The sequence below is a fragment of the Tigriopus californicus genome, chromosome 11 (assembly GCF_007210705.1).
Source record: "Tigriopus californicus strain San Diego chromosome 11, Tcal_SD_v2.1, whole genome shotgun sequence".
NCBI classification, from domain to species: domain Eukaryota; kingdom Metazoa; phylum Arthropoda; class Copepoda; order Harpacticoida; family Harpacticidae; genus Tigriopus; species Tigriopus californicus.
In genome coordinates this window covers 9,754,076-9,778,117 of record NC_081450.1, presented here as the reverse complement: position 1 = coordinate 9,778,117, position 24,042 = coordinate 9,754,076, and the positions used below count along the sequence as shown (strand labels likewise).

The window sequence follows — 24,042 nt, the reverse complement described above, 5'->3', positions numbered from 1 at the left end:
TCACTTATTACTGCTGAGGATTACATTCCCACAACCGGACCTGTCCCCCCTGAGCCAGCTGTGGCCAGCTTCGTCATCTCTGATTGTTGTTGTTGTTCTTTATAGAACTTGGGGCAAGTTGACCAGATTTAGGGATAAAGTACTGTAGGCTACATTTTTCAATTCTAGCCATTTTTTTCGAAAAAAGTGTTTTTGTTGGATTCAAACTTCTTACTTGCCATTTTGATGAACTAACATCTTCTATCAAAAACGAAATGTTTATAACAATATGATAATATGTAGGGAGAGCTAGAGTAGCAGGACGCAGAATTTCATGTTTTTGGAGAAGAAATACCGTATAGCACCGGGAATTTTCCCAAGTACACTGCATCTGCAAATTTAGCAATTTCATCATTGATTTCGTTCTTTTTTCTGCCTGTGTGTGGATTTCTTTCCTTATCTTGGATTGATGATACCACTCTTGACTTTATTCAAATAACCTACTTTATGACTGTTTTGAATGGAAGTTACACTTTCTAATCTGAGTAAAATTATCGTGGCCATTAAAATTAGGCAAAATGTTGAAGGTGTTTGACACCTATACATGTTTCATCTTCTAACTGGTTGTGGATCTCTTAGCATTTACCATTATTATCCAATGAGATAAATTCAATCAATGAGAAAATAATAGATAATTTAAACTGAAAGGAAACGCATATAATGTCTCTGGCTGGCAGATAGGACTTGAATTATTTTGAATGGAAAGGTTTATTGCTTAATATTTGACCTCCAGATGAGTTTACGCCCCTTAGTGTACTAATAATTCCCCTCTAAGAGGCAAAATAATCCTTTATAGCCTAGTTGAAGTGGTGGGTGCCACAAACTGATGAGCTTTTGACCATTACAATGCCAATCCAGCCCATTTTCGTCCGCTATTTTTGGGTTTGTCCTGATTTGTTTGGTGATCGGAAGAAAATGGGTTCATGAAAATCTGATAATGAGGCAATGTGTAAAGGTATGCTACATCAACTTCCATTGCCTCTCTCCTTGTTTTGAAGAATTAAGAAATGTGTCACTATGAAGCATATGTAAACTTAATTTTTTGTGAGATCAGAGAATATAAGGTTCTTGTTTTGGAACAAAGTTACCAAACTCTGGTGAGATGTTGGCAATGATTCTTTATTGTTGTCTTACACAATATATTCATGACCACCCTAACTCACATACAAACGACGTGGGGAAGAGGTTGGTGCAGTTTCCTAACATGAGAGAGGTGGCTGGTTCAATTCTCCTCCCTGACATGACCTTTCCCAAGGAAACTTTTAGTACTCTCCACTGATGGCGAATCAAACTGATACGGACAAGGACACTGCCTATCCGAACTTTAAACAGATGGTAATGTAGACATGGATCATAGAGACCCTAGTTCCACCCTCGGACCCTAGCACCCAAGTACAAAATTAAAGAACCTGTCTGATCTAAACATGCAGCCCTCACTAAGCCCCTGTAAACAAATGTTAGACCGAATTTAGAACCTGGCTGCTCAATATCTAGTAACACAGTATTAGAGACTAAAGTTTTTTGATTTAGTCTCTAGCCAACAGTAACATACCTTTACATCCGCCCTCTATCTGGCCATGCCATAGGGGTAGCTTTGAGGCTCGAGATCCTCGAGATCGAGTTCGGGCACGCATCCGTCACCATGACTGAATTCAATGAATGAAAGAGACTTCAGAGAAGAGAAGAAAAGAGAGGCACAAGATACACAGATAGAGAAAGAGAGAGAGATTGACATAACGACGGGCCAATCCAGACGGAAAAGTGACAAAGACGGGTGAGATTGAAACGGAAATTAAAAGCTGACTCGGGGCCAGTCACATCCATCACACCTGGTGGGGCCCCGCCTCAAAACCCGTGGAAGACGGTGGTCAAATGAACGGATTGGCTCCATCCCGCCCTCCCTCTGATCCACCCACTCCATGTCTACATTACCATCGGTCGGAGATACGCTCGCTCGATTGACTTGAAGGGACTTTCAGGGGTGCTCGAGTCTTAATTGAACAGTCCTCACATCGATAGGTCATCCCAGGATGGCTTCATCGTCCGTGGGCGGGGCTCGCACCTCGGGGGCGTCCCGGGTCAAGGCCAAATTGAAAATGGCCCTGGACGCCGGAGATTACTATGAGGCCCATCAAATGTATCGCACTCTCTACTTCCGGTAAGAACCAGTACACACACACACACACCCATACACACACCCATTCCCTCGCCTGTCCACCCCTGCCTGAAAATCGAATTCAGACATGTCAGACATGCCTATTATGAAACTGACGAAAACAGTATTGAAAGCGCTGTCAGCGATATTATCCACGAACCCCTGGGTACACCAATCACTTCAGGATTGGCTCCAATGTTATCTAACCTAAGTGACCCAAAAAAAACAATTAATCAATAGTTTTTGAATAAGCTTTGGTAGCTCGGAGACCCGTGGGGTATCAGGCTTAGGAACTGAAGGCTAGTAAGAAATAGGAGTATAACATGAAAACCAAAGACTAGCTTTGGCACCGGATTGGTAAAGCATGCGCGTTCCAATTTGCGAATCCTATAGCGAGTTCGATATCAGGCTGTCCCAGTCCCAGCTTATATGTGATATGTTTTTACACCGAGAGTGGGTGCGTTGAAAAGCTTAAATGGGTGAACCTGCGGTCATCCCCGAGGGTGGGGTAATCATTAATGTGGGCTGTGACGACGAAGCGGGAATATCCCTAATGTGGGACACCCATCATCCGATGGCAGACTGAGCGAGAGAGCTGCCGGATCGTACTCCGTAACAAATCAACAGACTTAAAAACCAAATTCGAATCGAACACACTTCACCTAGCTATAGCTATAAGTTTCTTAAAAACAAATGTTAAGCCAGGTTTGTATGTATGTTGGATTAGGCTAGGCTAGATTTTTCTTGTAAACATCCCAACAAACGAATTGAAATTCAGCCTCAAATTCAAAAAGGTTTAATATGAAGACAGGCTTGTTTCCTTAAAACTAAGATAACCTACGACTCGGATCGAGTTGTTGTTTCTAGGCCGGGGATGCCACCGATGGCTGGAGTAAAGGTTCGTCATTCAGTCATGATAGATGAGGTCACAGGTGTGAAGATACTGGCCTAGATTGGACTAGTAGGCTACCTTTACCCACTACCCATGGACTATAATACCCAAGATCAACGATGATTGTCATTCACTCTAAACTTCGCCGAGTGTTTTTGGTGTCGGAAGCTGAAGTCATCTTGATTTGATCTGAATTCGGTCGTCTACCCATGAAAGTGTTGTCAACCGTTTATTCGAATAACTTTGAATGTCCAGATGGCTTCCAAAGCGGTCCAACTCCAGTGGCAGTCTTCGAAAGATGAACGTCATTTTCATATGTAGTTATAGACGGCGAATTAGGCTTATTTTCGCATGCGTGAAGATTTTCATGCCGTCATGTCAACCCTAGGTCTTGGATTTGATTGAGTTTACTTCACAGAGGCCATGTTGACCGTCCCAGAGTTCTGTTCCAGGTTATCCAGCGCACAGAAATACACCGATTTGGAACCTCTGTTGTACGAAGGTGCGTTATTGTTTTTGCGTCAAGGCCAAGTGGGTTCTGGCGTGGATTTAACCCGCGCCTACTTGGACGTGCTTAGCAAAGGCCAGATGGAGGTGGCGGAATCTCCTTGTCAACGAGTGGCTCAGTAAGTTCAAGTGTTTTTCGCTTTCACCCAAGGAGTCGGGAGTTAGGTTAAATTGTTATGCGTTTGTACCTAAAGAGACGGGGGTGGGTGGGTGGGTTGGGGAGAGGGTATTAGCTTATTGATTTATGAGTAAGAAAATTTGACATGTTTGCAAGATTCACCAAAGCTTGAAGGACCTTTTAAACCCTTATGGTTGGTTGAAGAATGAGTCAGGGCACTGAGTCATGACAATGATAATTTCTGTCCAGGTTGTACGCGCTCGTACCTGAGAATCATGCCGAAAAAGATGGTCTTATGGCTTCGGCCATCCAGTGGTCCACCCGTCCGGGTTCCACGCAAGGGCATCCCCGTGTCCATCAGTTAGTGGCGCACCATTTGTGGCGATCCCAAAGGTAACGTTGGTCCTGATTTCATAGTGGAATAGCGCTAGTCTCATCCATTAATGCCCATGTATGTAATGGTCATGGTTCTAGGTATGCCGAGTCTCGGCACCACTTTTTGCTCTCTTGTGATGGCCAAGGCTGTGGTACTATGCTAGTCGAGTTTCACATCGGACGGGGTTATCCCAGCGAGGTGGATCTGTTTGTGGTTGGCACAATTCTTCAGTTGATTTGCCTTAAGAAACACCTGGTGGCGGCTATGACGCTCAAAACATACACCGAAGCCCACCCCTCCATCCGCCGGGGTCCACCCTACGGACATCCGTTGTTGAATTTTGTTTGGCTTTTGCTCCTGGCCATTGACACCAAACAGTCACTTGCCGTGTTTAGTATCCTCATTGAGAAATATAAACGGTGTCTAGACCGGTAAGTGGATCGAAAAAGCAATAAGGGGAAGTGGGGCGTTTGGTTATGCCTCTCGTATTGTGTGACGATTTCTTTTGGATTATTATAGAGACCCCAACTACTTCCAATTTGTGGATAAAATAGGTCAGAGCTTCTTCGGACTCCCTCCTCCGCGCAGGAGCACCCAGCCCAATCTGTTTTCTGGGTTATTTGATCAAATGTTCAGTGCATTCAATGACGACGACAATTCAGATTCGGACGAATCGTCATCTCATTCCGGGCCCTCCCGTGGAGGAGCTCAAGCCGCGAATGCAAGGGTTTCCAAATCCAGTCCAAAGGCTCGAATGGAAACGGAAGACTTGGACTGAAATCGGAGTATCGACGACAAGGTGACACAAGACTGTCGGCAATTTCACGCATTCGTCCCATTTTCGGATGAGCTCCTGAATAACGGCAAACGGATATCAGGAAGTATCTACGTTTGTTTGTATCACATCATCAATAAAGAACATGATTGACTTCGAAGGCAAAGGTGGTCATGAATTTCATCAGGTTTAATAGTTCGTTTAAAAATTGAAGCATCAGATTAAGTACCGCTCGAATAATAGTGAGATGTTCGCCAGAACAAAACGCCCTTCATTACGATAGGCCTCAGTTTTGTCAGGAGTGAGGAAGGAAACAACAACCGCAATTTGGCGATCAATTTCCATGTAATCCATAATCTGATTTGCAGCTCATTTTCAAAAGTAAAAAATCTTAAAGCTTGTTTTAGGTAGTAGATAATGTTTCATTCTTTTTATTCTTCAACAAATTGGATTTCAAAATTTCATTGAATATTGCAAGGTTTTTTGGTGAGCTTTGCAATCGCAAATAACCTCCTTTGAAAGATTATTTTGGATGAAAGTTTACTTTGTCATCCCAGCAATGAGCTGTAAGTTAGAAACACGGGGGTGAACAACAAAGCTTTGGTGAAAAACGAAAAATTGTGATGAAAATGTATTTTTGTACCTATTTTACCAACGATCAAAACTACATTTTGAAAATTTATTATTGCTGTCAAACTTTTCCATGGTTTCAGTTCTTTTGACTAATTTTGCTTTTCATTACACTCATTGTTTCCAAAAATGGACACAGTATGACAGATAAATAAATATTTTCAATCGCCTTACATTTTTGGTCAATTGTTTTCTAATCGTCCCTTTTATTGGGTGGAGGCAGCGCCCTCTGCTTCGTCTTGCTAACAAACAGGCAGAGAAACAAGAGGGAATGCTCAAAGATGCTAGACTTCATCGAGACGATTTTGCTGAATAAATTATTGTGTAAGCATTGCGACAATGAAATATAACACCAACTCTCCTGGCAAATATTTCAAATTTAGAAATGCAAGGGTGAAAGTTTCAAGAAACACTTATTACCTGGACTCGAAAAAAAAATATCATTTTGAGAGTCATAAAATCACTAAAAGAAACTTAAAAGCACGAAAAAAAATATTCTCATAAAAAACTTTTTTTAACGCAAAGATATAAGCCTGCTTAAAGTCAAAAATACACTTAAAATTTCCAAAAAAAATGATTAAACATTTCCAAGCCCTGCTTACTACATTCAAGTAAGAATGAAACCAGGAGTATTATGCTATTTGTTTGATAACGCATCAAAAGTCTTGCGATTATCATTCCCCATTATGTTGTACTTTGAAAATGTACTTTTATCTTATCTAAGGAGCTAATAGCTCCTTACGCAGCAAAATAGTACCTTATTCTATATCTGCCCAAAAAATAAGTTATGAAAGTTTCTGCCTTAAACAAACTAAACAAATTTTAATTCGCACTGGCATCTGGTATAATTTAACTTTGAACTTGGAAGTAGTTTTTATGTTATTCTACCAATTCATATCAATCTTGGAATATCCTGAGACAATCTTTTTACATGTCAGTAGAATAATATCTGGCTTTTGATAAATGAAATAAAGGTTCAACTGCCAGAGTCCTTTACCATGCCCTAAGCTCTTCAAGGTTGTTTGTCCGCGCCTAAACGAAACACAGTGCGTTGTTCAAAGCACTGAAACCTTATAAGAATGTGGCCTGTGAACGAGCTTCCCGCCAAATCGGCCTGCTCTTGGTCATAGCAGTTCTTAGCCGATTGTCAAATTGAAGTGACAAATCAGAAACGTAGATCTCTTCAATTCAGAGCAGGTCATTTTTATATTAGTTACTTGTAAAGTGGCTCGTTTCAAAGTTATCCTGTCAAAAGTTTATGGAGTTGACCAAGAGAAGGCCGAAAATTTGAATTTTATTTAATGTTTACCACATAACTTTGGACGTATCTCCTGAGTTCCCTAAGCATAGCGAATCTGGCGCTCTAGCGGGCCTTTTAAAAAGCCATTGAAGGACGAATCTCTAGTCTTGCTTGATATTTGTAAGTAAGATATTCGTATTCAATGATTGCACGCGAGAATTATGTGTATATATCAACACCGCCAAGAAAAGGGTGCATCTAAAATTGAGCAATATTCTAATCTTGAAACAGGGTCTCGATTCTCTTCAAAAGAAACATCAAACTAGCATCTTGTTGCATGCAACAATTGAAACTTTCATTCCGTTCAATGCCACATTACTCCAAGCAACACAAGAGTAGATTTGATCTAGCGCCTAAACTAGACAACAGGAATTTTTTCCATTCCTACCACAAACTAATTTTGTATCATCAGAGGCGAGTTTCATAGAGGTCATACCTCTGAGTTTGGTGCGTGGGAGTTATTCAGTATGAAACTACACTTAGTCCTGGAGTCCATGGCTTACTGAAGTGGCGAAAGAACACTCATTCTGCCTAACGTCCAAGCTTCAACTCCGAGGTAAGAACGTTTAAAAAAACAGGCCTCAGCAGATGAAGAGCTACTGACATTGTTACTAATACTCAGCTTCTGAAGTGGAGCAATGAAGATGATGAAAAGGAGAGGACCTAAAATGGGGCCCTGAGGAACACCCGACTTGACATCATGTATGTCATAAAGGGATCCCTCGACCTTAACCAATTGCTTCCTACCACAATTGAAGCTTCTTAAATAATTTAGAACCTTGCCTTGGATCCCAATTTCATTGAAGCTTGTTTACTAAAAAGCCATGTTCTACCTTGTCAAAGGGCTTGGTAAAGTCGAGATAGACAACATCAACTCACTCATGACTCTGTAGTCCCTCAATGACTTGATTTACATACTTAATCAGCCGGATAATCCTGCTAAAATGCGTGGATGACAGGCAACCAGAACAATTTGATTCACTCAAGCCATCCTGAATATCATTGTATTATCATTTGATTGTGCTTGTGCATTTAGTTTTGTCAAGAACACTAGCGCTCAGTCCCTGGTTTAGTCCATTAGGCATATTTATTGACAAGCAAGCAAGCAAATGCCAACTGTCCAGCAGGGTCACAAGCCCTTAGAATTTTATTGACACTTTCAGGGGTGAGCCTTGTTGGCTAAGGAACACTTTTTCCAATTTTTCCAAAAGGCAAAAATGATATTGCCCAGTGTCAGGTTCGTTCTTTGTATGTGGGTACTGTCAGCATTTAAAAGTCAAAATAAGAAAAACGGGGCGGAGAATCAAACTGGGGACCTAGCTTTCACTAGGACATTTTTAGGACATGAAACATATAATTCATGATTGGCATGATTATCTGTATTGATAAGTTTAAGAACCTGCCAATGGAACACTTCTCTATGAACAATTACCTAATTGGTCAGTTGGCCCACATCCTGTAACAATTTCCTACTCTCTTCGGTCACAATTGCCAGAAAAAATATGAAATATGATTAATATGAAAATAAACCTTTTTTAGGACTTAAAACGGATAAAACATATTCTGGCCGTCTGTAGTTTAAGAAACGACCAGAGAAACATCTTAAGGAACTTAATTGATCAATTGGCTTTAAGAATTATTTGATAATGTCTTGCTCTCGTCGGTCTCGATTGCAAAGATTAAGAGTTTTCTTCCGAAACGCAGAAAAAAATATTGACCAAAATAAGTGTAGATTTTTGGCAACTCCGACCTCAATCACCCGTGCATGTGGCTGAGGTCAATATAGAGCAGATCACATTGAAATTTCATTTATTTTTCCCCGAGCACCAATTTAAAACACCCTTCCAGACATTGAAGGGCTACAATTGAGTCTTCCTAGAATTGATATGATGGTATTTAAAGATTACTTTTTGCCAATTGTTCATTGTTATGAGTTAAATTGAATCCCACAGGTCAAAAATTCTAAAAAGTTGAACCACAGAAGACTCCATCTTTTTATGAGGGCTAAATAACAGTTTTTGGGAATGTCAAGTGTAAAGTTTCGAAATGAATGGTTTTCTCCTTCTTGTTCTCTTGGCTCATTGAGCCGTGGAATTGCAAAATGCCTTCGATGCGCTCCACGCTTAATGCCAAGATAACGGCCCTCGAGTCAATGCCATCAAGACGAAGCTCTTGATATTCCGTAAAGGCCGTCTGCCACCCATTTTCCTCCACAACAGCAATAGCCCAATCGAAATCGTCAATGATTTTAAACATGTCGGTTTCACCTTCTCTACCCAACTCTCCTTCAACAGTCATCTCAACTCTTCAGCAATCAAAGTCAGGGCGAGGATCGGATACTTATGCAATAGGCTTTCCATCCAAACCTTCCACTTTCAATAGTTCTTCAATTCTCCCGGACTTGCATCATCCCAATCTTCTTCTACGGCCTTCACTTGTAACTTCCCAAGTTCGCCCAATCCGCCATAAAGATTTGTCGATGCCACCTTTACCAAGTTCCTCAAACGATACATCGGCTTGCTCCAATATGCCAATAATTCATGGATGTATTTCATTTGTGAAAGGGAGNCACAGAAGCAGAAGCGGATGTTGCATTAAAAAGAAAGCTTCATTATAATCATGTTGGTTTGTTTTGTTTCAATACAGAAAAACAACATACTTTGACAACATACTTTGACACTTCATCGCATATTCTATGACTTAATCGCATGTTCATTGTTATGAGTTAAATTGAATCCCACAGGTCAAAAATTCTAAAAAGTTGAACCACAGAAGACTCCATCTTTTTATGAGGGCTAAGTAACAGTTTTTGGGAATGGCAAGTGTAAAGTTTCGAAATGAATGATTTTAAACATGTCGGTTTCACCTTCTCTACCCAACTCTCCTTCAACAGTCATCTCAACTCTTCAGCAATCAATGTCAGGGCGAGGATCGGATACTTATGCAATAGGCTTTCCATCCAAAACCTTCCACTTTCAATAGTTCTTCAACTCTCCCGGACTTGCATCATCCCAATCTTCTTCTACGGCCTTCACTTGAAACTTCCCAAGTTCGCCCAATCCGCCATAAAAATTTTGTCGATGCCACCTTTACCAAGTTCCTCAAACGATACATCGGCTTGCTCCAATATGCCAATAATTCATGGATGTATTTCATTTGTGAAAGGGAGCCGCTTAACATCGGGCTGGTAAGGTTACTGTCCATCAGTGTTCGGAACCTAACCTTTCCGGAGGTGGTGTTCTAACACAAGCTGTCCTTCCCGGTCAAGGGCTTGCTAAAACCTTTTTTTGTTCTTGGCTCGACATCCCTTCGGAATATTGGCGTTCGTGCACCTTTGTCCTGCTCCCAGCTGACAAAGAATCTGTGCAATCTGACCCACCCACTCTATGTACTGCCATAACCAAGATTTTCATCCTTTACCTCTGCCTACTTGTTTTTGTACTGTCTGCCTCGGTCTACATTTTTCAAGTGCACTGAACCAAGTCTAGTCATCTTTGCTGTGATATCACATTCTTGTCAGTTATTTTATCATTCTGACTATTTCATTCTTTTATCGATGTCTGCGTATATTAATTCACGCACTTTTATACATTTTACAAATTGACATGGCAGAGAGTCGCAAGAGTATCATTATTATTTGTTTGACAAGATAAACTCAAGAAAGAATGGGATGCCTGAAAAGCTAAGCCAATAAGCATGTTTGTCAGACTAACCAATTCAATTTTGTAAAAGGGGTGAAGATCAGGATTTAAAAATATCCATATTTGTAGACATGGTAAAAATCGGGGGAAAAATCTGGCATCGCCAAGTATCACATGCTGACTGAAAAAAGTCAAATCTTAGGATTTGCAGAAATATGGACAAAACCAGCTAAATTTTTGAGGCGCCCCAAGGTGGCAAAATGTTTAAAATTAACGTCTCATGATTCAATCATTTGTTTTGAGTCTCAAATCAAAACACAAATTTGCGACTTTTGACGACCTCTCTCATGATATACTGGGTGATTTTTCAAACTTTTGTTTTAGGCTTCTGATGAATAACTTGCGCCAATGATGTAATTCTAACATTCGATTAAGCAACTACTCAGTTAACAAAATCACAATGGAGAACAAAGAGGGACATAATCAAATACTGGAGATTTATAGTTAATGAGAAGGATGAAAAGATGAAAATCAGCCTTTCCTGAAAGTTTTGAAATGGCTGAAAGCTATGTATGAAGTCTTTTCTTGTACAGTATTCTCTTTCGGGATCTAACAATTAGATATTGCAGTATTACACATGTTTCATTCAAATCCCAAATGAAGCCAAATAACTGATTTGACCCGTTAATCTTCAAAGAAAATGCTGAGGGACGATTAAACACATTCATGGAGCGATTTCTAGTCATGTGTGTCTCAATAACCACAGACATACAGAAATAGAAAATTATCCATCCTATCCTTTGATATTCGTCTGAAACTCTGTGGCCCGTTAATTAACAGCTTGGGCCCTCAAATCACGGTTCATTGAGCATAACAGAGTCCATATGTCTGACACTGTATCTTGGTAATTTGTAAGTTTATTTGTAGTCAACGGGAGACCACCCCAACGCCGCATTGGGAGGTGGCGGAAAAGCCATAAATCATGGAACGGCCGCCACCGCTTCGTTTCACGCAACCTCCCCATGACCATTCTCCGATTGCTTCCTCGCACCTGAGCAACGAGGTTCAACGGGGAAAGGTGAATCAAAAGCGGTGAGAAGCGGCGCAAGAAGGCGTTTGAAATAGCAGAACGGAATGCCGCCACACTAACTCACATCATCCATTTCATGGTTTCCGAAACATCTAACCACGTTGAGAAGGCTTCAGCCGACGCTCCGACAAAATCAAAGCAATTTTGAAATTTTAGTTGCCTGCATTACTTCATCTTTTGATGTTTTTTTTCCCTTTGTTGCCCATTCTCTCTCGGGTTTTTTAAATGAAATTGCATCCAAATCTGGAAACTTGCCCCGAACAGCTGACCTAACGAGACTCTTTCCCTTCTGGGATCTCAAATATAGGGCTTTTTTGGTGTTCAGGGGGGAGGAAATCCTCTTGATTTATGGACCTCAAGTTCTAATGTGAGGAAATTAATCTCAATTCGGCGGTTTGAAGAGCAAATGCCAGTCAGTCAGCCAGTTAGTCAGTCAGTCAGTCAGTCTCTCAATATCTCAGTCAGTTGTACCTTCTCAAGTCAGCTCTTGTTAGAGGAAACCAAGCGCCGATTTGATGTCGGGTGAAATCCGGGGATAATGTGAGAATTGGCACAATGTCGTTGGCAGATCGTATTAACGGAAACTGCCATAAACCAGACAATTTGCCGTGATCCATTCGAGTTGCATCTCTCTGATCGACTGCCAAATTGCATTCCCAATTGGTTTGGAACAATGGCCATCTTCCATTTCAATAATGCCATGTGTGAGTAAGTAGAGCCGTAACCATTCGTCAGTGAAGTCCATTCCATGTGCACCACATTTGGCAAGAGAGCACGAGATTGCCAAGTTGTTAGTAGTTGGTGAGCCGCCAAGGCTTTGGAAGTCCTTGAACTTGAGACTGCAATTTGCTGATTTATTGCCCTCCTCATAGATCACTTTGAATGTGACGTTCTCAATTCCGAGTGCATTCTGTCAACTTATTACCCATATCTCTCGTTTTCGTTTTATAGCTGCATGGCACGAGATGACGCCTGATCCGCGCATTTCCATTAGGATTTATTTTCGCTCAAGAAGGTTCCAAGAGGGTAGACTAAAGATGTTTTGTACGACAAGCCAGCTAGTGTTCCTTCGTGTGAGGTCAAGTCCCATAACAAGATTGCTCACCATGCGAGCTAGCCATCCTGTTGAATCTCATCGCCGATGAGTGATTTCATATGAGCAGCCATAAATACTTTGATCGTCGTCAGATTGTAAATCATGGCTCTTTTGGAGTTGGTGGACTCACTCTCCATATTTTAAAACCATTCTCGAGCTTTGGAGGTCTTCGGTTGTTTCCTCGGCGCCCAAGGAAGGAGAAGGGTGTTTGTACCACATATGGTATGTGTGGCAGGGAGCCAGGAGAGCAACCAAGAGGCCTTTCTTGTACTTTCAATACACGCACAGGGTTTGGCACAAAAAAGGTGATTGATATTATTTTCGTCTTTGGAACCAATTGAATTTTTTTTTTTGGGGGGGNGGTGTTGGTGTCGGTGGTTTGATATCAACCGGCTAGTTATCCATTTGCAATTCCGATGGGCAGTTTCAAAATCCGGTATTAGATTGGTTTCTCCGTCTGTGAGTGTTGATCAGTGCCCTAAAAAAGTACACTTATGTGTTTTATAATAAAAACTTACTGCTGGATAGCTTATTTTTGGTAACTGAAAATCCCTAAGCTAAAAGCATCATATCCAACTTTCAAATGATGTGCAACACTAAACTGTCAGAGAAACTCACCCTTCTCTCTGGAGGTTTCTATCGGAGATGCTAAATTTAAATTATCTATCCCATGTGCCCCTTGGATTTCATTTGAAAAAGGCCCAGCTTTGGGCTCAATGACGGCAAATTATGACAGGTTAAGCTCCCTCAGGCCAGTTTACCAATGAGTCCCATACCTTAATCGTGCCCGACCCTGTGCTCCATGAGTATATACCTAGTGGAAGTCATGCATTGATGGCATGGTGTCGGTTCAGGGAGGTAAGGGAAATTCTTGCCAAGACAATTTACGACTCTTTCAGCACAATGTAAAATTAGTTAACTTTTTCATATCGAAGCCCTCAGTGTTGGGTAACTGGGTAGGCAGACTCCCCTTCGCCTCCTTCTCCTCCTCCTCCTCCTCCTCCGCCTTCTCCTATCTTTTTTTCTCTTTCTTTCTCCGCCTTCTCCTCTTTGGTGATGGCTTTTGTATTGTACTAGGAGCCATTCAATAAAATACGTTGACACCAAAGGCAGCCAATGCACTCGCCAATTCAAGCCTGCATGTACGGGAATGTATATACCGTGCCTCGCAGTATGTACCATACTAACACGACCCAATGGTTCGAATCCTTGGCTGAAAGGGCTAACATTACTTTTCTCGCCTCACATTTTGGTAATTGATATCCAGGAGAGTGTCTAGCCTTTAGCCGAACAGCTGCTCATTGGTTAAATTGAAAACCCTCTCGGATCTTGCCTCTTGATTCACGGATGACAAAGTGTTAAATACAATCGTGGTATTGATTACAAAAAGACAACGTTTAACTATCGCTTCAAGCTTCAATGAGCCATGTTGATTTCACATACGTATGTACGCATAACAGTTTTGGCTGCCTTTCAGTTAGAAGGGTGACATACTTAACTGTGCTAAAAGGGCATAAAACGCATACAAAAGCGAATCATTACAGACTCCTCCGATGGGAATCAATCTCTAAATAGTCATTCTTTCAGTTGGACAAAAGACATCCATGGGTTGGGCCAAACTTGTCAATGAAGAAAGATACAATGAGGGTGATACATTCGCATTCAGACTGTAAAGGGTTGGACTCAATTATACAAATTACACCCTCGCCCCATTCTCAATCCGACTGTATTGCTACTCTGTGATAGTGTAGTACAGTATGTGAGCCCTTCATCGTCAATCCTATCGAATATGGGATACAACGAGTGGAGAGCTGAGTGAAGCCGTTTTCGAAATTGGAACTTGGCAATTGTCGAAGAACGAATTTTCCTCATTCAGCTCTGTGTCCCTTGGAAATGAGAACAATTTCCAACCCCTTTTCCCAACGACATCTTGGTCTTTGTACTGAATATTGTGCAGAACTATTCGAGGGGATCAGAACGACTCTGTGGAACGGATGGAATCATTTTCTAATTAAAAAAGAAACCGGAAAGAATTCTGTCGACCAAGTGGACTTCAACAATTTGAAACAGAAAAGAGCAAAAGCTAGGTGCGAGCCACAAGGAGCTTGGAACCAACTAAAACTCCTCAATAGACCGAGGTACGCGTTTGGAAGGATGTTGCTCTGTAATTGAGTTGTCGTTACTGTGGTACGAACCAATTCAAGGATTGGATTATCGAGGGATGCACTCCGTCCCGCCCTTTCGTCTGGAGTATTTAGTTTATTTCGTCTCTCCACCAACTCCATGTCATGGAAATGATGATTTGGCTGAGCTTGAGCGGAGCAAACCAACCAGATCGACATCAGCTGATGGAGCTATCAGAAAACTCATATCGTAACTTACTTGTCTCGGCCATAATCTATCCATCTCTCGCCCTCAGAGGGACCAAGACTGGATGGCTCGAGAGACAGCACATCTCCACTCCCCTCTATATCCTGAATTCACTGTACCAGGATTGGACCCACCCTAGCCGTGTTTTTTTTCGAAATGGAACAACCACCCATCCCAGGTTGAGATTGGATCACATGGGACGACTCGACTCGAGAAGAAGGCTGCTCGTCTGCATGCTACAAGATATGTTAGGGCGTGTGCGTGATGGTGCGTGTGTGTGTGAGGGTGTGTGCTCAAACTATCAGCATAACTCATCTTCCTGCTCAGGACTCTACGGTACCCGCTCAAGGATTCCTTCGCTCAAGATCTTCCTTATGACGACGGGAATGGTCCAAATTTGTTGCCCTATTCTCATATTTCGTTCCTCGCAGCACTTTATTAGTTGGGCCGGAGGTTTTTTTTCTGCTCCTCCGAGGGTGTTAGATTGGGGTGACTGGATGGCCGTGGAACTGGAGCTAGATTGGAGGCAAGGAGGGTAGCCGAGAGTATGGAGTAGCAGAACTCCATTTGAGTAAATGGAAAGATGTGGCTGCTTGGCTCTCCGTTATTTGTAGGGAACAAACAAGCCCTAACGAATGAATGAGTCCCTCGTTGACCCTTGGGGAGGACTAAGACTACATTTGCCGTCCCGAGTCTCCGAGATAAAAATGGATTAAGTCAGACCCCAAAGAACATGGGAAGAGATTCTTTAATTCAAATCGCATCATCTGGCCATTCCAATTTAGTAGACTTCCGTTGATTCTTTTCTTTCGGAGGAAGCCTTTAAAACCCACGGCCTCGTTGCAGCAACCCATGTGAGAAGATCGGTGGACGTACATCATACCCCAAATCTCGGTGTGCTCTCGTAACTAATCTTAGCGCTGGCAGAGACTGGCTTGATTTTTCCCTCATCATTATAATAATGGTTATCTGGGGGCCAGATCAACCTCAAAGAACCACCAAAGGAGTAAATTGTCTACTTCTACTTCTTCGTCTTCGTCTTCGTCTTTCCTCCTGCTTGAAGAAAGAAAAAAAAGCCTTTGAAGCCATGATCTTTCTGCTGCTACTGCTGCTGCTACTGCTGCTGCTAGTGCTGTTCCATGGGGAGCTGAGAGCCTGAGACTGAATGGACGCAACTGCTGTTTGTAACTCTTCACTCCATCCAAAGTTGAGTGGCTAGGACCGACCAGGCTGCCGCCTGTTACCCGCGTCGGGGTCGGACTTATTTATGTGGCCATTTGCAGCGCAGGCAAACTGTAATTACACTAAATTTATGGCTCTTCGAGCTGTTCGGTTTCTCTCCATCCACGTCGTTCTCTCTTTCTTTCCCTCTATCTCTTCGTCTTCGTTTTCTTCTTCGCTGTCGCCGTCGTCTTGTTCAAGCGTCTCACTCGTTCCTCGTGGTCGGTCGTCTGTCTTGAAGAGGTCTCGAATGAACTCACTCCATGGCTAAACTCCTCGGCCCACCATTCACATTATCTACTACACATATGAGATGGTGATACTCGGACCTCGTCTATTAGCAGCTCAGTGCCACCACAAATGCAAACTAGCCTCCTCCAATCCCGGGTCATCCAGCCGGGTAGTTTTCCGACTCGTTCGCCTTTAAATCCTGCCACCCTAATTTCAAGCCCCCCGAACGCCTTGTGAGTTCGTATTGTTTTCAAATTTTACGACCACAAAAACCCCGACATAGTGTTCCCTAACAAACCTTTGGGAGACTGAAGACCCCTGGCCTACCCCTTAGAAAAAAGAAAGAGCGGATTGAGCCTATGCTCATCGACATTTTGCTACGGGGAAGGAGCATCGGGATCCAATGACAGACCTGGAGGAAGTGCAAAATCTTTCTTTCATAAGGGTTTATATTCAAGATCTTTGATTTTCCGGCACCAATCTCTCCGTAACATTTGTCTTTACCTACTTGGCATAAAACTGGATTTGAACTCCTGTATGACTAATGACAAAGTGTGATTATACGTACTTGTTGATAATCTTCCTTAGGGTTGTCATGAAAAGCAGAAGTGATTAGACGTATGTGGGCCAAGATCTCAATATAAATCAATTTTATTTGTTCAAATCTCTATCAATGATCGTTCATTCACATGCTTTCATCCTTATCACCCATTTCAGTTTAAATGTAACAACTAGAGACAATCAATCTTTGTGCCATCTCAATTGTCTAGACTGGTTAATAAAGCAACCAGCTAACGTAACACACTGGAATATAAAAGCCAAAAAAATACCAAATCCCACACCCACCACTAAAATCTTCTCATGTGAAATGTACTTCATGTCCAGGACAGGCATTGATGTCTCCTATCGATGTACAGTACGTAGAACGGGTCCAACGTGAAATGAGCGCAGAAGCAGTTGGCGTTTCCAAAACAATCCCATCAAAGGGTGATGGACGAGGAGCAGTTGTGCGGACTTGGGTCGGATTGTGTTGAAAGTTGAAACACCCGGGGTTCCCCTCGCCAATCATTGGCCCATGGGACCTACGTTCTGCCAAAGCTATCAGCTTGAAGCCGGATGCACTTTTCAAGCTCGCTGATTCGTGCATACAGTTATTTAGTGCCATGTAAAGAGGATGGGACCAAAATACTGTGCAGTGTGGATAGCTAGTTACTATACTACTCGAAAGGCTAGACTCGAGTTCTTACAACGGGGATAAGCCACGTAAATTAGCGGCCGAAATCGGAATATGCCGCCAACCATGCCAGGACTAGAGAGTGAAAGTGTTTGGGGTGGACATTGTCCACCATCCAAGATGATAGTCCCCTTATCGGAGTGGAACAAAAGTGCTGACTTGAGAAATGGCCCCTTTAGAGTATAATGCTTTTCTTTGATTTGGTCTGGGCTGTGAACCTAATCAAATGGATAGCCGTTGCGGCTCGAGATAAAACTTGTCACGAAGACCAAAGCACCTAAACGCAGCCAAATCCAAAAAAGGTACCAAGCACAAGAAGAACGTGAAGCCCTCCCATCCAAATGGATGTCACTGATACCTGCGTACCGCGCTTTGCTCAGAAAAGTCGACTCGGTGACGTCCACGAACTCTGGAATTTGGTTCACTATATTTCTCGTTAGCAAGCACAGCAAAGCCAGCCAGCATCACCCCAAGTGTCCATGATCTTTTTTCCACCTCTCGTTCATCTTAAGAGCGTCGTACATCCTTGAGAGAAGAGCAGAAGTGTGAGCTTTGGAAGATTTTTGAGGTTTGCCACAGGGAACCAGGTTAGATTTGCCTCGGCCCATGGAAAACCAAGCGCTAACCGAACGAAAGGGTTGATTCGCTTTTTGCTTCCTTTGCTTGGGCCGAGAATCGCCTTTTCTGACCCGAACTAAGAGAAGCAGCCCCCATACTAGGAAAAAAGTCCTCCCATTAGAGAAGAGGCACTTGATTTACGAACCATTGAATGTTTAGGGTTGTACGCGGGCTTTGGACCAATCATGCCCATGTGTACACATAGCTTTACTTGGATAACCTCATTGAAATGGTTTGATGCTTAGCTTAATTCGTCTCTCTAAAAGGAGTAGGTGAGAGCTACGATAGGACTGAGATTGTAATTTGAGTTCATTTTATGCCATCGTGAATTCAGAACCAGATTTCAGAGAGTCAAATGGGCGAAGTAGAAATTTAAAGGGGCGTTAAAATATGCATGAAGAACACACATTTTGTTCTTCAACCCCTACCACGTACGAAATGTTAGCACTGGTACAAAATGGTCTCGCTGAATTTTGACCACATTGGTCAAAGGCTGAAATCAATTCTGTTCAATCTCGAATTAAGAATCAAATACTTCGAGTTTAGTTACTGTAGAAGTTTCCTTTCGCACATGTATATGTATTTATTTCATCGCACGTTAAACTTGTCATTATGCACTTGCAATACACGCATTGGAGTGAAAAACGGCTCAAAAATGAATCACCGAATATTTTTTTGCCAGTGTCAGCTTTGGAAGTGGAAATCTTAGCCGATCTTGGCCGCCCGTCGGTCCCTTCTTCTCCGGCATATTGAGTATAGCATTTCGCTTCAGGGAGGGCTCCTCAGCTCCTCGGCCAATTCATAAAGATAATCAAGAGGCTTTTAATTCCCTCGGCACGCTAATATCGAACTACAAAAACACCATTGGCGGCGAAACAATAACAAATGCCATGTGGGAATCTTCGGCCAACAGTTGCTTATTTGCAAGGTCATATGCTTGAAAATTCTGCACTAATGTACGTTCAATGTTGTTTGTATATACATAATATCCTGCTGTTAATTGTTTGATGCACCCATCCATCATGATCGCCGTTGCTGTAGTTTCTCAGGGTGGAGGCAGGAGCTGTCCGCAGCTATCAATACATAATAATGCACATAAATGTGAGATACCCCTTCCGACAAGATAAATTGCAGTCGTTTCAGGCCTCGTTTATCTTACCACTTGAAGAGTAAGGGTTGACTTGAAAGGAAAGACGAGGAACATGAGGGGCGCCCTATCAATTCACACAACCTCTCACAATTTGCTCACCGAAAGTCAATCCGTCGCTCATATCTCAAAAGGGTGAAGGGTAGGGCAAGGACTATGTTGTAGTGTGGTTCAAATTGAAGTAAGTTTATGTCGAATGAATAATCCCACACGTGCCGTGGGGAACTTAGTCTTGGATAAAAATAGGACTGTGAGTGCTTGGTGTATGGTCCTCTGTGTCTTCTCACAATTAGGTTTTCGGTGATTGTCAGGGGCTCTGAATATCCGCCGCCGTGGTTAATGTGCAAGTAGATCAAAAACTCTCAGCTCTGTAATCAAAGTCAATTAGCTTAATGAAAAATCTCGTTACGCACTGGTGTATCATGTACAACGACGTTGATGATGATCCCCAGCACCGATAACGACACTCATCATGTCGCTTAAGCAATCCACCCACTACAAACAACAATATTTGTTAGGTACGGTACTTTAGGGTCCCATCCAACTCATGATTATGTGTCTCCGCATGCATTGTCGATGGGTTGGCGGACTGAAAGTTGGAAGTTGGAGACTCTTCGAGGTTGGACTCGATTCCAAGTTGGTCGCCACAGCCGGGGCTGGTTGATCCCTGGCTGTCAGCAGAGGCAGTAATTATTTTGATTTGACAAATATACCCATGGCATGAATTGTAGGTTTTATGGCTTTGGTTGCACACGAGGTGCATTTATTGGCTTCCCTCTCAGCCTCCGGAAGGATGGGAAGCGAGGCAATAGGAAAGAAAGAGCTACTAGCTGCTAGGCACTGCTTGGTGTCGTCATCCTTTAGGCTGCATGTAGGAATGGTCGAGGTAGGTACTGTACTCGTGTACCGAGTACTAGAAACAACGCTGCAATACACTTAAGTAAAGAGACATCAATAGCCATGAATTTCGTCTTTTCCACTCAGAGTGATTTATTGTTCCCCATTTAAAATAATTACTCGCTCCTCTGTGCAAACGTCAAAACCAAGAGGGAAGTTCGTACACACATCCAGTATGTATCGTCATCATCCACTCATTCTGTGGGTGAATGCGGAGCGGTTGGTTCACAAACTCACGATGACGAGCACCACGAACTCAATGATGACGGTGACGACGTTGACGACGACGACGACTTGTGGAGTGACGAAAACGAGAATGACGTCCATCACGAGGAGGCTCTTAACAAGGCGGATGAACCAGATTTTACTCTTCAATTTTATGTGGCTTTTTTATCTCTTTTCCTTAGCTTGGAGCCAGAGCGGCTTGGGGGATAGGAAATGTGTGGCAGAACAAGAAGAATGTCCAGAAAATTCCTGACCAAAGGGCATTTAAACACGAGCAGACCAATGCTTGCCCAGGAGGGAGTCTCGCTATACTCGTACCCATATGAGACTTTTCGACGCAGCAAACAAGGTCTATGTGAATCTTAGGCATATACTCTACTTCATGCCGACGAGTTTGAAATGGGTTACTTGGTCATCAAATGTAAAAGGTGGCTGGAGAGACTCTGCTGACAGCGATCCAAGTGGGAAGACAAAGTCTGCTATTGGATCCGACACAACTCTAATTTCCCCCATGGTCCCTTTGTCATTTGTGTGTGCTTGTGCGTGTATTGAACCACCACACATGGCCAAACTCCTCTCGTGTCTCACCCGGTCGTTGGCGGCCGGGGCGGTCGTGGCGAGGACCGACTGACTAACCTACGGTCTAACTTCGAACTCGGCCAACTTCTAGGCTTGGGCTGTTTGAGAAAGAACAGAACACGAGAGATGACTTCTATTGACGTTCTATGAAAAGACATAAATCTCTCAAATTACATTGACTTGACAGCGGAGATGGTCCTTCCCTCCCTTGGCACCTTGCTCGAGACGACCAAGACCGCAGCCGATCATGTCCTAAATCAGCAACAGCAGCAGTGACAACAGCAGTAACAGCCCCTCACTTCTCATTCCGACGCAAGTCAGAGAGCCTCATGGGCTGCACAGTACCTAGTGGGTCAACATGGAGGAGCCCTTGGACCAACTTGTTAGCAAGATAGAGGTGTGAGTATAGAGAAAGCGGACACACTTTGAACCATCTACCTTTGGATTAAGCAGCAAGCTATTAGCTTGGTGGTGTTGGTGTTGTTAGATGGATGCTATTGTGGTTCTTCTTATGGAGCCCTCTATGAGACCAATCCATTGAAAGATCCATCCATCCATCCACCCACCCACCCATTTGGCCAAAGTTGAGCTAGCCGGCCGTATTATAGTCCTCACCAGCGACGAACGCACAATGAACGACATACGTACCAAGCACCAACGTTGCCCATGTAACCCGTAACAGCGGCCGTGTAACTGGGATAGAAATTGTGGTGGAAGTCATCTTGTCTCCAAAGTTGGAACATATCCCCTGCTGTTAGTCTATTTCCTTAGCTGTCTTAGGGGGAGACTCAGCCCAACGACTTGGCCCATAAAATGACCATATAAATTATGATAGACGGTGGATGGACTCCATCGTGTCCTTCTTCGTTTTCGTCTTGTTCCTACTCATTCTTGGGCGCCTCCGTTCATCCATTGTTCTGGTATGGGAAGGACCACCTGGCGAACCGAAGCATCGTTCTAATACCCTCCAGGATTGAGGTCAGACAGCCTCCCGCCCTCTTGGGTCATTGATGCCCAGCAGATTCCTAGCCGTTTTATTTGACAATTCTTCTCCCGCCATTCCAACTACATGGAAGTCGCTCACCATACGGAGTTGGGCATGCGAGCTTGTTCCATCTGTTCCATTGGATATTTTTTGTATTCCCGCCAATTGGAGCTCGAAATTACCCGCTAGGTAATTTATGGCCTAACATCAGATCACGGTCCTGTCATATGTAAGTCTAAACCAGTCCTTGAACTCGTGATGAATGTATGTGAGCAGAGAGGGACTTGTTGACCCCATATAATCTCTAGATGGATAGATGGACGGATGGATGGGTAGATGGAGGGAAGTTGGGTTTTCCAAGTTAACAGGTAAACCAAGAAAGAGTCCTACAGATGAGGTTGGCATTACTTGAGAGAGATTGGGGGGGGGGGGGGGGGGCTCAATATTAATGTCACCAAAGACTTCGTTGCCACTTCAGATCCTGAGTTCCAATAGACACTTTTTCGAGTGCGAGTTTTTGAATGGGTGGTTCAAATATGGCCATTATTACGCGCTGATGAGAATGGTTGGTCCTCGCAATGCACTCTGAAAAGGAGGAAATGGACGCTTTAGGAGTAACAAAAACGACACCAAACAGATATCCACACACATACACAGAGGGCAGTGAAAAAAAATAGAGAAGCAGTAAATTGTATCAGTACGACTATTTTGAGTTTCGAGCAATTTTGAGGTTTGGTTCTGCTCAGGGAGGAGGGATTCTTGGGTGGGGGGTTCGTTCGATGGGGGATGGATGCTCACTGATCTAAAAGGCAGACCACCTCTTACCCATTCACTGAGTTAGTTGGTGGGTTGGTTGGAATTCTCGTTCGTTCGCTGGTTTCAACCCACCACCACCACCACTACCGTCACCACCACTACCACTACTACTATCTTGAGCCAGTTGACATCATAGATCCCCTCCACAAGATTTATAGTCCTCAAGCATTCATTATAGTACTACAGTAGTAGAGACTGTGGTACCCCGAAACGCACGTACATACGTACAGCGTATGGGAGCCTTGGTCGTTGGGTGGATGTTCGTTTCACCTCTCTGTCTCCTCCACTTTGCGGCTGCCAATGTTCATGCTCCATACCCTCACTCACTCACTCACTAACTCCATACTCTACGAAGAGTGCAATATGTAGTACTCTGCACTTCTTGCTTCTGACTGATGCTCCTCGCTTCTCTGTCTTTTTTCTTTCGTGGGAGGGAGAGGGGATTGTACCCAAAAAAAGATGGTGGATCTTTTCTGCAATTTTCGTTCTGGCGAAACTAACCATGCATGAGAAACTTATGAGTGGGAGAGAGACATTGAGAGACATAGAGAACCGCACTGTTCCTCTTTTTCGTTCACAGTTCTTCTTCTTGTTCCTTTGGTGGCGTTGTCTTCAATTTTCATGATTGTCCTCCCGCAACTCTTTTTGGAATAGAATTTCATATGCCATAAATTGAGGAGTGAATCTGGTCGGTGAACACGATAAGGAAGGTGATGGTGGTGTCGATGTCGGTGTGGGTCCTTGGCATCCATGCAACGGAGGGTAGTGGTGGTGCTGGAGATGGTGGTGGTGTTAGCAGTGCTAGTGGCCACGGCAAAAGAGCATTTTGTAACTCGTACTTGCGGTAGAAGATGGCTGGGGTCCTGGAGTTCAAAATTTTGAAGCTGGCAAGTGTAATCAAAATCCAATTTGATTCCAGTCCAATTTAGGCTATCAGCTTCTGTCGTCTATCTATGCAGGATCCGACACCAAACGCCACCACGCATCTCCATAATAGTGATGATGATGATAATGATGATAGGCCATGTTGCATTCAGTTAGGCCGGCAGTTTGTCCACACTTTTAATATATTGATTTGTACGTACTGTGTTAATCTCATT

The 24,042-nt window shown here is 43.1% G+C and overlaps 1 protein-coding gene across 1 annotated transcript; it reads left to right on the top strand.

The window, feature by feature from the left end:
• The first annotated feature begins 1,682 nt into the window (after window positions 1-1,682).
• LOC131889799 (Golgi to ER traffic protein 4 homolog) lies at window positions 1,683-5,022 on the top strand. Its single transcript, XM_059238993.1, has 5 exons — window positions 1,683-2,197; window positions 3,539-3,712; window positions 3,961-4,104; window positions 4,186-4,518; window positions 4,607-5,022. Exons 1-5 carry the CDS (start codon window positions 2,070-2,072, stop codon window positions 4,863-4,865), a joined length of 1,038 nt encoding a protein of 345 aa, XP_059094976.1. The 5' UTR covers window positions 1,683-2,069; the 3' UTR covers window positions 4,866-5,022.
• Window positions 5,023-24,042: the final 19,020 nt, after the last annotated feature.